The 17,012-nt window shown below is 41.9% G+C and overlaps 1 protein-coding gene across 4 annotated transcripts in view; it reads left to right on the forward strand.

Annotated features, from left to right (window-relative positions):
- Positions 1 to 17,012, forward strand: part of TPD52 (tumor protein D52) — a 213,025-nt gene that overhangs the window by 41,955 nt on the left and 154,058 nt on the right. Inside the window, exons 1-4 of one of the 4 annotated variants that reach the window (XM_054017324.1) lie at positions 4,743 to 5,133; positions 11,885 to 12,000; positions 15,407 to 15,555; positions 16,524 to 16,625. In XM_054017324.1, coding sequence (XP_053873299.1) covers positions 4,974 to 5,133; positions 11,885 to 12,000; positions 15,407 to 15,555; positions 16,524 to 16,625 — 527 coding nt within the window. In that variant the 5' untranslated portion in view covers positions 4,743 to 4,973. Of the gene's footprint in view, positions 1 to 4,742; positions 5,134 to 11,884; positions 12,001 to 15,406; positions 15,556 to 16,523; positions 16,626 to 17,012 lie in introns of those variants that run through there. The other 3 variants (XM_054017325.1, XM_054017327.1, XM_054017326.1) reach the window with 3 other exon arrangements.

Here is a 17,012-nt window from a genome sequence, read left to right on the forward strand (position 1 = left end):
GCCCATGGAATTTCTATCACATGTCCTGTGCAGCACCAGTCTCTGTCCAAGTAATGCACCCTGTTCCAAAGCTCTAATAATAATGAGATCTCCATATATTATCTCCTAGAACTAGAAGGGACCCCGAAGGGTCATAGAGTCCAGCCCCCTGCCTTCACTAGCAGGACCAACTACTGATTTTTGCTCTAGATCCCTAAGTGCCCCCCTCAAGGATTGAACTCACAACCCTGGGTTTAGTAGCTCAATGCTCAAACCACTGAGCTATCTCTTCTCCTAGTTTTGGAGTAGATTAGGATACTAGTAATCACTCTTCAGGCAATAGGGAGCTCCTACCCAACTCTTTCACTTCCTGACTTCAGTGTGGAAGACCAAAGAAATAGATATTGCCGAAGTGTGCTTCAGATTCTAAGGCTGTCTCCACTGAAGATGTGCTTTCTGCTGTGAAAACAATTCAAATCAAGGCTAGAGACAACTGGGACTCAGTTTCTCTAATCAAGCTTCCTGGAAAAAATGCACTTAGTATAAGGTAGGGGGAGATGGACTGAATTAATAACCATTGTATGTGTTATGACTATATGAAAAGTGTACAGCTGATTCATTCATAAATGCAATCTGCAATAGTGTAGATAAGACAGCCTTATTGAAATGTAGGCAAACATTATGCTTTCTTAGCCTTTCCCATTTGAGAAAGCAGTTAATAAGATGGCAACACTTGTCACGTGATCATTGCCAGTTAGTATTAGCCATACAGTGTGAAATTGAAACTAGGTAGGAGGTGGTATCTGAGGAACAAATACACCTGTGCCCAACTCTAATCAAACACATGTCCTGTTTTTTAACATTGGTTAAATAGTGCTCTCTCCACAAGTGCAGAGAGCATTCTATGTGTAATTCATGTAGAGAAATACTAGCACTTGTTGTTCATGCTGAGTACTAACTCTGAGAAGTCTTGGAACACTAACAGATCACAATCCAATTACTTGTAGCATATAAGAATCTTGATGCTAATGCCTGACTGAGCCATTTTACATTACATTCAGGCAAACTTGGTTGTAATTGGCTAAAGTGCATTAGTCATGAGTAATTGACCTTCTTGACAGCCCTTGCACAAATACGTAGCATCTAAAATGGTGTAAACCAAAGGCTGAGCACTTAGTATATTGAACTCCTACTCCCCTCACATTTTTAGGGTAGAAATGCTATCTACAGCAGTTCACCTCATAGAAGCTGAAATGCTGGTTATAGCAATCCGTGCCCTATCAATATGAGTCTCTGGGGCAGGTATGTCTAGAAAACTACTGCCCTTATCTCTCAAACCTGTGCCCATCTCCTACCTTTCATTGCTTCTGCTTGCTCTTGGTTTTGTCAGCCTGTAAAGAAGCAATTAAATAATAGCCGTAAAACATGTGGGTGCAGTGCTTAAACAAGCAACACTTCTGAAACAGAAAAGGTACTGGGGGTGGTATCTGAAAAGGGTTGAGCTCTATGCTGGCAAAACTTGACCTTTTTTGTCTTCACGGGATACAGGAAGATGAGGTAGTTCAAACTTCCTGCTAGTGCATGTAGCTGTACTGATATTGCCACTACAAGAATGGGATTTTAGTCTGTGCTGTTTTTTACTTGCTCTCGAGAGCATAAGCATTCTCGAATGTGTGTAACAGCTGTTCTGGACTGGCTTTAAGTGGCTAAAATCTAAATCAACTGTGACCACCTAAACTCCTGCAGGTAGTGCTAAGGCAAGATGGCAAGGTACAGCTAATGGGAGGTAATGTGTGGTGCTTAATTTGTAATGAAAGAGGTGCTGGAGCTCAACCCTTTTTTTTTTTTTTTTTTTTTTTTAAACTTTCATAACTTACTTGACAATAACAGAGGTGCCGGGGCTATGAACTGCCAAGCCTAGAGATGCTGGGGCTCAAAATAAGCACTGATGATGTGGTCAGAGTGGGGAAACTAGCTTCAGCCAGAGGTCAGGCTAAATCAATCTTGCCATTTAAAGGCATACTGCAAGACTCTTTGGCAGGTCATTTCATAACAGGGTCTCTTGCTTCACATGGGCAGTCTTCCTCATAGCTATATAATGGAGGAGGCTGGGAAGCTGTGATCACATTGAGGAAATCTTGGTTTCTGGTATTCTTGCATGTGTCGAACAGTTCCTTATTGGCTGTAAGGAAACAAGTCATTCTCTTCTCAGATGTGCCTGTTATGACAGTGTTTTACTGAAGACTTGTCATGGTATTGGAGCCTTCATCTCTTGATGCATCTCAATGTACTTCTTTGCCACCTAGACTAAATCAAGGGAAATGTAATGAGCAAAAGCGATCTTAACATTTCAAGGCCATTCTTCAGTCTCTCTCTTCCACCTTTGCTATCTCAGAGATGTGCATTGTTGGAACACTTAAAATGTACAGTAGACCCCAGCAGCACAGATAAGTTGTGGTCTTGTCTTGCATTGTAGATGGAAACAAACAATGTTATCTGAATGCATCATGGCTTGTGAACAAGCTCCGTTCCTGGCCTATCTTAAAGACCAAACTGTTAGGACAGCTGTTCTGAAACTTGAGACCCTAACAGGGTCTCCGTCTCACCTAACCCAGTTTGTGCGATTAGTATGTCTGACTGAGGCTCAACCAAGTTAAATCGGTCAACGCTTGTCACATCCAGGGGCTGGATGGTAGGAAAAAAGTGTTATTTAATGACACTCAGGCTTGAAAGGGCATCTGTCACTTATTAAATCTGGCAATGTTAAAATCCTTTGCTGTTCCTGGATACCTGGGTAGATGCTGTAGCCAAACCTTTCAGCCAGATAGAAAGTTAATTTCTGTGGCAGGATCCTCAGCCATTTTTCCAATGCAGAGATTAGGTCACCATGCCCTACCATAGGGCACAGACTCAAAGGTACAGAAACTAATGCAGTGCTCACTTCAAGAGAATTTCCTGCAGAGATCTTATTATTCCCATGCTCAATCTGCAGTGGCTTCCAATTGACATCAAATGGTTTTTAAGGTGGTCTGCAATCAGCAGAGATTGAGCTAACAAGCCTGGACTCATTGTTATGGTGCCTTTCTACAAAGGGCCCTGATCAGGATTCAGTACCCAAACTTGAGTGAGGTAAGTTGCAAGGATCTTTTTTCTTGAAGGAGCAGGAAGAAGGAAAAATGGGATGACTTGGCAAAATAAATCAGTTTCTAGGGAACCGCTCCTTGGATCTCCTCCATGGTCTGTTCTAAGAATGCCCAATCAGTCTTAGGCCCCTAGCCTTCTATGGAACCACATCCTTTCTCTCTTCAGACTGGGAGTTTTAGGCTGTAGTCCCCTATAGTTCACTAATCACCTGAGCAAGCCATCTGCCTAAAGGCCAGCACCTTCACTTTGCTTTCTCAGGAGATAATGACAAATTAGCTACTAGTAACCACCCAGCTTTCTCTGACTACATTAAATCAAAAATATTTTTTTTAGAAATAAATAGAACAAACAGGTAAAATGTACCAGAAGAATCCCAGGGCCCATAGACAGAAGGGCAGGTTAAAGTTCTTCCAACCCTTCAGCAAGGATTTTTGGGGAGAGGGATGTGGACCAAAGGTCACATCCATTTGCTGGATCTGAAAGAAGACTCAGTCTGTTTAAATTCAGCCTCTTATTCCAAAAGCCCTTTCTTTGTTTTTCTTGGACCTTTAGTACCTGTGTGTGTATATCAATCACTCCAGGAATGGCACTTCTCTAGAGCTGTTCATTGCATTCATATTGTAATCACCCCTGACAGTCATCTTTAAGTTCCTGGAGGAACTGTGGTAACCTTTTCTCCCCCTGCCCCACTCACAATGGAGTTGAATACAATTCCTAGCCCACAACGATAGAAAATTAGAGCAAATTAATATTGTGTAAGTTCCAATGAACATCTGTACTCATGCCAATTTTGCCTCTAAGTATAAATGTTTCAAATTCCTAATCTCTCTACTGCATAAAATTGTGTAGCTGTTTCCAACAACCTGCCTCCTTTTGAAAGCATGTAGTGAAGCAACTGAGGATAGTAGAGCAATATATTGCACTAAAGTTGCATAGTCCCAATATGAAATTAATCCAGAAAATTTCCACTAACTCTTTTTTACTATACTGACTAGCACTAAATAGGCTTTAGCCAAAGTACCAAGTGCATGAGTTACAAAGGTAGATGAATTAACATTTCCTCTGTAGCTTGTGAAACTTATAAACTTTTTGTATGGTCTGTTAATCAGTTTGTCCATTGCTGACCCCAGCAATGGGTCTCATCTGAAAGTATCTTGAATATATTGGTAACTCATCTCAGGTGACAAATACTACTTTAAGTATATTAGACTGCTGAGATGGATGCTGCATTGTAATCTTGCTCGATAAACAAATACAGATTGACTTTTTTAAAATTTTTGCTAGCAACACAAATTACAAACAGTTGTTGCACAGACAACAGGAAGCCATGCACAATTTCTTATTTCTGTGATTAACAGTCCTACACAGATGGCATATAGAATAGATTGTGGCTAGTAATCCTTTTGTGTCCTAGAAGATTAAGGATATCCTGGTACAGCTGCAGTCAGCTGACTTTTTTTTTTTTTTTTAATTTTTTTTTATTTCAATGATTGAAAATTCTGGCTGCAATTCTGCAGAAGACTAAGACGTCCCAGAAGCCTGTGCATAGTGTGCTGCAAGTGTTTGTTTACCAAGGGAATGGTCTGTAAAACCCAGCCCAGGTTATAGATTTACAGAAACTTAACCTTGTGCTATGCCACAACTACAACATGGCTCAGAAGTAATTTAATAAATGTGTACTGCACTTGAGTCATATGAATGTCTAAAGTCGTCCAAAGGAAATGAAGTGCAGTGTGGGAAAGTACAACATCTAAATCCTATGGTTGGGATTACTAAGTGAATGAGGCTGCACAACGCTGACAATCGGGATGAATACTTCAGTGGATGTTGATCTATATTAAGGAGTGAACATGCATTCTGAACTGTCTGGGATGGATTGGAGGGATACAGATCTAAATGAGGATTATAAATCTCCTTTTGATTTCAATAGTGGAGTTAACAAAAACTATCTCTACCTGTCACCTAGTGTAAACATCTCTCCACCTGGATCACCTGTACAGAAGAATTCTGGTAACTTCTTCCTTAATATTTTTTTGTGGGGGAGAGCAGAGAGTATACTAGTTTACTTTAATCCATGTACAAACAATTACATGTGCAGCAAGAGCAATCGAATTCTGGAAGTCTAGGGGCTGGTGTTGTGGGGGCCGAATTCCTATTCTGGCAACATCACTGACTGAAAGGGTTACAGGTATGAGGACAATTTGGTCCTCTGCTCCCAACTTGGGAGGCTTACTGGATCCAAAAATTGCTGTCTTATGGAATGACCTGCAGTACATATGCATCATAGAATGACTAACATTGATTCCTTGCTGTAAACAAGCTGTCTGGGGTCTGAAGTAGACTGAGCAAAAATAAGTGATCTGAAAACTAAGAAAGCAAATTTTTGCAGGATGGGGATACTTAACATAGTTTAACAATTGTTTTAGTTGCATGTGAATCTTGCATCAAAAAAATCTAAGATGTACTTCAGCTTAAAATAGCAAGTGCCCCAAATTGGTAGAAATTGGACATTAACTCTTGTTGGTTCTGTGTCAAAGTATTTCCCAATCTAACAAAGGCCCATAAAGTCTTTAAATTAAAATTCCCACATAACTTTTCCTCCTCCCTTTCTTTCCCCCCATTGCTGCAAACTAACTTGCTTGTGTACACAAACAGCAGAGTCTGATTGGAATGAATACTGCTTTTAGTGCCGTATGTGCCAAAGAAGCCACCTTGGTGCCCTTGGTCTAAAATTAAACATTTATAATTACATATGAACTGGCACTTTGAATTTGTCTTTAACACTTGTGAAAGTACTCTCCAGTTGGAGAACTGGGAACCTCTGGCACCCTCCTATGCTCATTTGTTTGCTTCTATTCCTGCCCCACCCACCCCTCCTTATGCTAGTGAACACATTGCTTTCGTTCTGGTCAGATCTGAATGCAGTATGAACAAGAAGTTGCTTGTGAACTGATAAATGGTAATATGACCCCTCCCCCTCTTCTTCTCCCCCCCTCCTCCCCCCAATGAGGACAGAACTGTTAAGAAGCATGTTTTAAAGCTAAACTATAGGGATAGATAAAAAGTGACTCACTTTGTCAGACACATGATAGAAAAGACTGGGCACTTGGTCCTCTGTAGATAGGAGGCCTAAGGTATTAGTATGGAGAAAAGACCGCTATTTTCTCATCAGACTGACTAGACAATTAGTGAAATAACTTACAAGTGAAAGTTGAGCTAGAGAAGTTCTTTCCAGATTGAAGTTAAAATGAAAACCAATGACTCCTGTGGAACAATGATTTAAGGTGAAGATGTTGGACAGAGTTGTCAATGTGGGAACTCAAGGTACGCATCCTCAACATGACCAAATATTCTCTAGCAAAATCAGGGGAAAACTGAGTTGACAGACTGTAAATTAGATACTTCATGCCTCTCCTTTGTCAATCACAAAACAAAAATCCCTTCCAGTTAGCCTGTAAGCAGTTATGTGAGTAAACTTAAGATCACTAGGAGGCCAGATTGATTAAGAAAAATTGTTAGTGTACGTGGGAACATTTTTCCCCCTTCTGTTCCTGGGCTTGAAACTGTTATGCCTATCATGATACTTCACTGTCTAGGGAGATTTAACTAATCCCTATTTCTGCTCACTGAGGGTGAAGTTCATGGCAAATATAAAATTTTACAATGCTAGGAAAACCTACAGCCTTTCAACATAAGAACAGCCATGCTGGGTTAGACCAAAGGTGCATCTAGCCCAGTATCCTGTCTTCCAACAGTGGCCAATGCTAGGGGCTTCAGAGGGAATGAACAGAACAAGTAATCAAGGACCACATTTCCCTGTTCCCAGAACTAGTGGATCAGATCATATTGACTACTCCTAAATATTAGTTTTTTTGGGCAGAGAATGAACATGAGTAACTTTAGGTCAATAGGTAAATTTTTTTTTTTTTTTTTTTTGAGACCATGTGTGTGGATGATTCTAATAGTAATTCATTTTGTAGTAGCAGAACAGGGAAGTCTGCAAACAAGATTTCTCAAGTTCCTAAGGAGTTTGAGAACTGCAAAGTGTGTCACAAGTGCTAATTACATCCTTTTAAAAGCCAAGTGCTTTCCCTTTTGATTTTGCAAACCATTTAGATCTCAAATGAGGAAGACATTAGCTCAAAGGGGTTTAAAAACCTTGATAATCTGAGATGCTAAAATGAAGATGCCATTCCAGCTCTCCAGACAAACATGTACTGGGGTAGTAATTGGAATGCTACCATTGGCATTAACCCTCAAAAGTCATAAGATTGCCCACACTAATTAATCAGCTAACATATACTGGAAGACTTCTTTTGGAAAAAAAGCACCAGGTAGATCTAAACTGATGTATTATTTTGGCCATCCCTTAGTTGTGTAAAGATAAGTAAACTACCCCACACAACTTGTGGCTATCAAACTAGTTAAACTTCTGAAAAAATGCCATCTTAGAGGATAAACACTATTTAGCAAGCATTGTTTTCATTCTACAATCTAACCCCTTACTCTGTTCAGTCCAGACTTTAGCTCCTAAAGAGCTGACAGTATTTCAAATGTATATTGGAGGAGAACTCCTGAAAATATCTTCCCCTGTTTTTTCTTCTGCAAAATAAGGGGATTAGATAGCTCTGACTTCTTACTTAAACATCCTTTAAACGTCTTGGGTGGTAACAACTGTTACTTTGTTTTGACGTGAAATTGAGTTGGTCAGTCATTTGCTAGCAATATGTCAATATTGTCTATCCACATCCAATGGAGAGCTTTCCATGTGCTACTGGCAGGATGAGGTTTTTAAGCTTTTTTGGGGGAAGTTCAGATTTACTCTGAAGGCGGGTTAAAACCTTGGCTTCAGGAGTAACTTAACTTGTGCTAGCTGTCGGGGAAGAGGATTCTGAATAGCAGTGATTTCCAGTCTCCTGAAAATGTGGCACCACAAAAATCCACCTTTGCTGGTGAGTGGTGCAGAGGTTGAGGACTAAAGGCATATGGAAGCCTATCTACAGTCTTGACCTGGGTGGTCTCGAGTTCAAAATTGAGGCATGCGGTGACGTGAAGAAGATTGTGCTGCTTATGTTGACCCTATTCCTCAAATCTATAGATGTTGCTGACAATCTGGGAGATTTCATTCGCACAGAATTCACATAAACTGTTTATGGATAGATAATTCAGATGACTCTGTTTCAGTCATCTTGTAATTAGGGCTGTCAATCACCATTAACACATGCGATTAACACACAGCACAATTAGTATATTAATGGTTTTTTAATGTGCGTTAATCGCAGACCCTCTAGGTGGGAGGGCAGTATCAGCTGCTGCAGAGAACCTATGTCCGGTCAGGTGCAGTAACACAAGCAGTCACCAGAGGGTGGGAAGAGAAGAGGCTAGAGAAAGATATGGTTCTCATCCTGGCTCCAGTGGAGAAGTAGAGATCTTGACTCTTCCTCCCCACCCCCAGTGACCATATTTTTAAAGTAAAAATGGGAATGCCAGGGGCTTGCCCGAGCTGCCCCCCCTTGCAGAGAGTTCGCCCAAGCCGCTCACCCACCTCCAGGGCCGAGCCCTGTGCTGCCCGCAGCCCACCAGCAGCAAATTTCTCCGCTTTCCTATTGGCAGGCAGTGCTGCCTTCAGCTGACCCCTGGGCAGCAGCCACATTTCTCTGCTCGGCCTTGCAGCCAGAACAAATGCCGTGTGGGTGTGTGTGTGTTTAATAATAATTAATTAATAAAAAAGTGGGGATGGCCTGGACAAAGCTGAAAAAGGGGGACTGTCCTGGCCAAAACGGGATGTATTGTCACCCTGGCCAGCCCATCACTCCCAGGACCAACCCTTCTGCATCATGTCCCATTACCCCTAGCCAGCCGCTCGCTCCGGGAATACCCCATAGAGAACATGGTGCTGGCGAGCTCAGCCTCTCCTCCCCTGCAGTATGAGTCCCTGAGGTAAAGTCCACCTTCCCTTGTAAACAAGGACTCACTCAGCTGAAGGGAGTCCAGCTCGCCTCCTTTAACTGAGCTAGCCCAGTACCAGAAACCAACCTTCCAGAAGCAGCAGCAAGACATCGCTCTCACCCTCCTCCTGCACAAGTTATTGCTTACTTCACCCCTCCAGCACTGAATGTTTGTTTGTCTGAGTGATTGGCTGAACAAGAAGTAGGACTGAGTGGACTTGTAGGCTCTAAAGCTTTACATTGTTTTATTAAGTGCACTTATCTTTTTTACACTTGTAAGTTCAACTTTCATGATTGCACTGCAGTACTTCAATGAGGTGAATTGAAGTTTTTTACAGTGCAATTGTTTGTAATAAAAATATAAAGTGAGCACTGTACACTTTGTATTCTGTTGTAATTGAAATTAATATATTTAAAAATGTAGAAAAAAATCCAAAAATATTTAAATGGTGTTCTATTGTTTAACAGCGCAATTAATCGTGATTAATTTTTTTAATCACTTGACAGCCCAACTTGTAATATACTGGTATCCCAATTCTAAATTCTCAAATTAGAGTCTCTACTTGGTTTTACTTTTTGTTTCATATCTTTCCTCTTATCTTTGCACTTGTTCTGAAGTAGTTGCCGTTAAATACTGAAGTATAGGAAGAGCTACACTATTCCCAGTTGACTGTCATTAAATAATAAATAGGATATCTCCATTAATTTATTTATCTCCTAGAACTGTAAGGGACCTTGAAAGGTCATCAAGTCCAGCCCCCTGCCTTCACTAGCAGGACCAAGTACTGATTTTTGCCCTAGATCCCTAAGTGGCCTCCTCAAGGATTGAACTCACAACCCTGGGTTTAGCAGGCCAATGCTCAAACCACTGAGCTATCCCTCCCCCCCTGATTTAATACAATTAATACTAAGCACATGAAAGCCAGACTAGTCTGTTAGGATTCTGCAAGCTATTTTGGCTGTGACCCTGTATCTACTCCTGGCCCTCCAATAGAGTGTCTGAAAGCATTAAGTACAGAAATTTCTTACAGCCATAAAATGGCAACATATTGTATATGTGCCTCAGTCATCCTTTGGAGAAAAGAATACTACCAAAAACTTGGCTCCAGCAAGCTGTTAGAAACATTACTCAGTTGCTTGCTTCCTTTTAGGAATATGGTTTTCAAGAGGTCTTGGCTCAAGAGCAAGTAGTTAGCATACTGTTGGGGATCTTGTAAAAATGGTCATGTTACCCACTCATCTTCCTACAGTGGCAAAAGGTATTTCAGGTTTGTTTCTGGAGAGTGCCTTGTAAGAGTTGTATGGATGAAAACACTGGGATCTAATTTCTGGAAAATAGATTAGGCACACTGGCTCATCACAGAAGGGAATGTCTTTGACTCTTTGCGGTATAAGGCATACCTAGGGAGGTGGTGGAACCTCCATCCTTAGAGGTTTTTAAGGCTTGGCTTGACTAATTCCTGGCTGAAATGATTTAGTTGCTGTTGGTCCTGCTTTGAGCAGGGGGTTGGACTAGATGACCTCCTGAGGTCTCTTCCAACCCTAATCTCTAATTCTGTGTCTTATTTTCTTGTGACATCACACCTGGTAAGCCTGGAGAGTGTGTGTGTGTGTGTGTGTGTGTGTGGTTTTTTTTTTTTTCTCCCCCCAAATAGAAAGCCAATGCTTTTCTGCTGTAATATTCTTATTTGCTGTCCACATACTATTGTGCTTGCATTGCAAGCTCTCTGGGGGTAGGAACTGTTTTATTTACACAGCTCCTAATTCAAGGGATTTCCTGACTCTCTGGTAATACAAATTAATAAGTGAGGATAAATGGTTTAGCAAGAATTACTTGCCTAACGAGCAGCAACAAACTGCTGGTAGATAAAATATTAAGGCTGGAATCCATTAGCTTTATATTTGAGTGCTGTGTGCACCAAGGCTGAAGCCAAAAACTTGTTAATCAGACTACTACTATGAAACATACATTTAGTGGTGATCACAGTACATGCCAGTACTTAAAACATGTTTCGGTCTGAAAATGACTGAGGCCCAAGGCTTGTCTTGCGACTTTTTCCATCTCAAATACACTCAACTGGTTTCTCAAGACCATCAGAACAGCAGATTCAACTGTGGGCTCTGGACAAGATGGCTCTCCTTGCACATCAGTAAGCAAGGTTCTGCAGGATAAATGTTAAGAGTTACAAATGGCAATCTCACTGAAAGCTGTACTGGTAGAATTGTCTGTATGTCATTAAAACTCTAATGAGAATAGAATCCATCTTACTTAGTTGCTATGTTGGCCATTCAAAACCAAGTATAACATTCCTCATTTGTCTGCAGAGATGTATTCAAAAACCTGTAAACCTGGTGTCTATTTAACAAGGTCTTCTTTCCCAAGCCCCAGTTAAGAAGGCCAAAGGATAGAGATGGCTGTTCTCTGATCCCACCTTAGTGCTAGGTGCTACCTGTATTTTCTTTGAGAACTTGACTGGTAAGCTAAAGGATGATAGGCAGTACTTTCCCCCGGCTACAGCAGGGGTCTGGCAATGGAGATTCAAGGATTTCTGCTTTCTTTTCTATCCATCCTACATGTATAAGAAACAGCCTTCCAAACTAAGGACGCTGACTTCAATGCTGATGTCAAACTAGGAGGCCCTTTATATAAGTGCCAAAACAATTGCTTTAAGAATTTCAGTACTCCTTAGTACACAAACTCTGGCATTGTAGTGTTTGCCACAAGAACAAATCTTGCAGTCTCCATGGAGACTGCAATACATCTACCATCTTTTCTTAGCGAATAGAGTACTCTACTAATCTTTCTCTCACAGGTTTGCTGAGCTCAGACACAGTACCTGAGGTAGGAGAGGATGCTGCTGCTACTGTTAATATGACGGAAAATCTTTCTGAAGAAGAACAGGAGGAACTAAGAAAAGAACTTGCTAAGGTAAAGAACAATCTTCATGCAGGTGGCTCTCACTCTGAATGAAATCTTTCAAACCAGTAAAAGTTCAAAGTTTGAATAAGATCCTTCTCTGAACTGGCTTCCAGAATAGAAGTCTGGGAAGCACTGACCAAAATGGTCAACTTCAGGTCCCCAACTTTAGGCATTTAATCTACCTTGACTTTAATTCAAAACTGGTACTCTCCAATCTCACTAAAGTCAGCTAAAGCTACCAGTGCTCAGCATTAAATAACTAGTCATTTTCAGTAGATGCCGAAATATAGCTTTGTCTTGTCTTTAGGTGCCCAGGCTTGAACACCTTGTCCACTTCCCTTCACACTTCAACTTTAGAATCCACTAGTAAAACACCCACTCTGCTAATATTTTTATTTTTTGTAGTGTTATTGATGTGCACACTTATTGCTAATGGTTAACAAGGAAATTAATCTTGTCCTTAATTCATACCAGCAGTAGACATTAAACAGACCTTATCGATGAGCCAAAATGAACTAGGCTCCTAAAGCCTTTACTTCTAAAGCTGTTGAGCACTCTCTAGTTTCAGTGAAACCTGGAAAAAATCAGGCCACTTAAATAAGACTTTACTCCTGGGGGAATTCTGCACCACTGCATGTGCACAGAATTCATGTCCCCCACAGATTTCTTTGCTTCCTTGCAGAAAAATGACTTTCTGATGGGGAAGCTGCAAGAGCAGTCACGCACCACTCCCTATCCACACAGGTACAACGTTTCAGGCACCCAAAGCAGCTCACAGAGGTAAATCACTGTGGGGCTGGACACACCCCAGCCAGTGGCTCCTACCCTGAGATGGGATGAGCTGCTAGTCCCGGCTGGGCTGGAGGCAGAAGAGGATGGGACTTCCTCTTCCTCTGAAAGGAGTGGCTGGGGCTGTCAGACCCACCCCCAAAACCTCCCTCCGCAGCAGGAAGCTCAGCATCCTCCCCTGCCTCCTGCCCCATCACCTCTCACTGTGGGGCAGAGGTCACTATATACAGGGAGCTGCTCCCCCATCCTCACAACCTCTGTGCATCTGGACCTCCTGTACCTAGACATCCCTGCCAAGCCTCACCCCATACACCCAGAACCCCCTCCAGCCTGCCATACCTGAAGCGCACTCCACTGAACCTCAGCCCCTACATCTGGAGCTCTCTGCACCCAGACACCCTGCCTCCAGACCCCCATGCCAGTGACTCCCCCAACTAGCTGCATCCAGACCCCATCCCACCAAGCCCCACTCCCCTAGCACCCAGTCCCCTGCTGAGACCCCCCCCCCACACACACAAAGATCCCTCTGCTGAGCCCCAACCACCTTCACCTGGAAGTCCCTGCAGAGTCACATTGCACCTGGACCCCCCATGAGCCTGTGCATCTAGATCCCCCACACCTAGACCCCCTACTGAGCTGCCTGCACCCAGATTGTCCCACACAGAATCCTCTAACCCCACACAGCCCCTTGGATCCTGCCTGGTTGAGCCTGCCTGCCCCACACCTGGTGCATCTGGCCAACAGGGAGAGGGCCCCAGGGTGTTTCTGGGCTAGGCCTTGTGTGGTGTCAGGGTCAGGTGCAGCCTCACCACTGATTCCATGTTGTGGGGTTGGGGAGGCTGCAGGGTGATCTCCCACCTTTTGTGCAGCCAGTGGCCTGTGCTCCCCATTGCCATGCTGGAGCCTCCACATTTATTTATTGACAAGTAAAACGTGCAGAATTTTACAATATTGCATGCAGAATTTTTAGGTGCAGAATGCCCTCAGGAGTAAAGACTGCTAGAGCCTCCATATAGTTTAACTTCAGACCCTTAAGTTTGAACATCTCTGCCTAAATGCTTGTTTCACATATCCTAGAGTTGATGATGAATAAAGCTCGCATTCCCCAGCTAGTCATTTCTCTAGCCTCTGCTGGCCTGTTCGGGAATGGTGTTTATATCTAAGCAGATTGGTTGAGCACCTTTCCTCTGAAGATAGGGTCTCCATAGGGTGCTACATGTTTGTCAAGGCTGCTTCCCCACTCTGAACTTTAGGGTACAAATGTGGGGGCCTGCATGAAAACTTCTAAGCTTAACTACCAGCTTAGATCTGGACCACTCCCAAAGCTAATTCCCTTCCCTGGGTAGCCTTGAGAGACTTTTTACCAATTCCCTGGTGAATACAGATCCAAACCCCTTGGATCTTAAAACAAGGAGAAATTAACCATCCCCCCCTCCTTCCTCCCACCAACTCCTGGTGGATCAAGATCCAACCCCCTTGGATCTAAACACAAGGAAAAATCAATCAGGTTCTTAAAAAGAAGGCTTTTAATTAAAGAAAAAGGTAAAAATCAGCTCTGTAAAATCAGGATGGAAAAAATAACTTAAAGAGCTTAGAGGACCCCCCTCTAGCCTTAGGTTCCAAGTACAGCAAACAGACATAAACATTCTAGCAAAAGGTACATTTACAAGTTGAGAAAACAAAGATAAAAAACTAACACGCCTTGCCTGGCTGTTTACTTACAAGTTTGAAATATGAGAGACTTGTTCAGAAAGATTTGGAGAACCTGGATTGATGTCTGGTCCCTCTCAGTCCCAAGAGCGAACAACTTTCCAAACAAAGAGCACAAACAAAAGCCTTCCCCTACCCCCCAAGATTTGAAAGTATCTTGTCCCCTTATTGGTCCTTTGGGCCAGATGTCAGCCAGGTTACCTGAGCTTCTTAACCCTTTACAGGTAAAAGGATTTTGGAGTCTCTGGCCAGGAGGGATTTTATAGTACTGTACACAGGAGAGCTGTTACCCTTCCCTTTATAGTTATGACACATGGATGCTTAAACCTTGGCATTTGGCTTTTAAGAAATGTAATACTGTCAGTCTATTCGTCTCAAGAATCTTTAGTCTCCAGGGCAGCTACCCTGCATATTTACAAGAGCACAAACAGGTACAGTGCAGGCTTCACTAGTCCCTATAACCACATCTTAACAGTCCTTTCATGTCCGGATTGAGGCATGAAAGTGTATGGTAGTTCCCTTAACGAGACAATCCTTGATCTCCAAACTGGCTAAAAGAACTGTCTTGTAGACAATTATTTACTATTAATTTGGATGAGTAGATTAATAGGCTATAGGGCCTCATTTATCTCCTAAATCATCCAGTCGTCCTCCAGAAACACTGAAATAACTGGAGGAGAAGAGAACCTTTTTTTGCACTGGTCTCTTCCTAATGTCTGCAGTCCTTTTTATAAAAAGACCCTTTTGCATCAATCTATTTCTAAAACACAAGAGGAAATGTTAAAACATGGCATCCATTGTAAATTACTTCATCATGCTAAATGTTCTTCAGTTAATAACTTCCTAAATGAAGTATTGCTAACTGGTTATGTCACTTGCTAACTGACCTTCCTCCTTGAACTGTATACTGCCCTAGGTAGAAGAGGAAATCCAGACGCTCTCACAGGTGCTAGCTGCCAAGGAGAAGCATCTAGCAGAGATCAAGAGAAAATTAGGAATCAATTCATTGCAGGAACTGAGGCAGAACATTACCAAAGGCTGGCAAGATGTGACTTCTACTTCAGCGTATGTCCCTGTCACTGGTTCAGTGTATCATGAATGTGTTGGCTAAGTGAAAACTGTCCTGTGCTGTTAAACTTTGTAACATATTTACTAGTCAAACTTTCTTTACTTTCAAATGTCTGAAGAAACTGTAGCAGCTTTCTTGAGGGTATCAAGTTTAAGGTAAAACTAAGCTTCATTAAAATCTAGCTAAGTCCCCGTCCCAAAGAGACTTCTAACAACCCTGTCTTTACAGAGCCATGATTCCTATTCTGCATAAACGAAAAGGCAATTCTGTTTTGCCAGCACATCGCACCACCAAGATGGTGCAAATCAAATGCAATATCCTTCTCTCTCTAATTGGCAAACTATTATAAATCTTTCCCTAATGTAGGAAAAGAAATGCACAATACTAAAATGGGCACTTGAACTTTGGAATTTTGTTTGGATAAAATCCAAAGATTGTCATTTTTAACATCACTCAACTGGTGTATATCTGAAAGATCTGCAATAACCGTATGCATGAAGTAAAAAGTTTGTACAGAAAGGTTTCATAACCTTGAGATTCAGCCCAAAGCCTTTACTCTTACTTAATCACCTCTTCAAGCAGTTTTTCACTAGAACAGCACAAAATTAAGCTGCAGGCTGAAACCAAGATTGCTAAAATCACTTCTCCAGTGGCCGCAGAGCATGTTGCTTGGCTTCATGTAGAAAACAAATTGATTTCTAGGTGAGCCTGCCCTGAAACTTGTTGATGACAGTGACTTAAGTGTTAAGGCTAAAGGGTCCATTGTTATCTAGTCTGACCACCTGCAGAATTGGCTGTAGAATTTCAGTGTCTTGTGATTGGGGCATATTTTGGATATCTATCTTGATTCAAAGACTTAATTTTCATGTGGGTTTTTTTAGATTTTGTATCAATGTTGCACAACTTGTAACTGTCTGTAGACTTACTAATAGAATCCTATTTACCTCTGGCTGTTTGAATATAGATATAAGAAGACATCAGAAACCCTGTCTCAGGCTGGGCAGAAGGCTTCTGCTGCTTTTTCATCAGTTGGCTCAGTCATCACAAAGAAGCTGGAAGATGTGAAGTATGTTTCATTAATCTTTTACTGAAGTTCAGTGTCCGGGGGAGGGAAGGCGCATTATTAATTTGACTTCTGATCAGTGACTAAAGGCACAGACTAGTATACCAAGAACCTGCAGAGCATCTGCTGCTGACTTGAGCTGGGTGAGAGAGTGGCTGCTTGTGGAATGCACTCCTAAAATCATTCTATGCAATTCTATTCATATAAGAGGTTTATGTACGCAAAATAGCTTACTATTCAAATGTTTTACTTCTAATGTCACTCAATTCTCTTTAGAAGGATTTTACACAGTAAGTATTTTCATCAGTACTCCTGTGGTGTCATTGCTCCTGGGTTTTTGGCTGTTTCAGCCTATGGAAGCACATTACATTCTCTCATGACTGTCTAAAG

Source organism: Malaclemys terrapin, chromosome 2, assembly GCF_027887155.1.
Source record: "Malaclemys terrapin pileata isolate rMalTer1 chromosome 2, rMalTer1.hap1, whole genome shotgun sequence".
In the NCBI taxonomy this organism is placed as follows: Eukaryota; Metazoa; Chordata; order Testudines; family Emydidae; genus Malaclemys; species Malaclemys terrapin.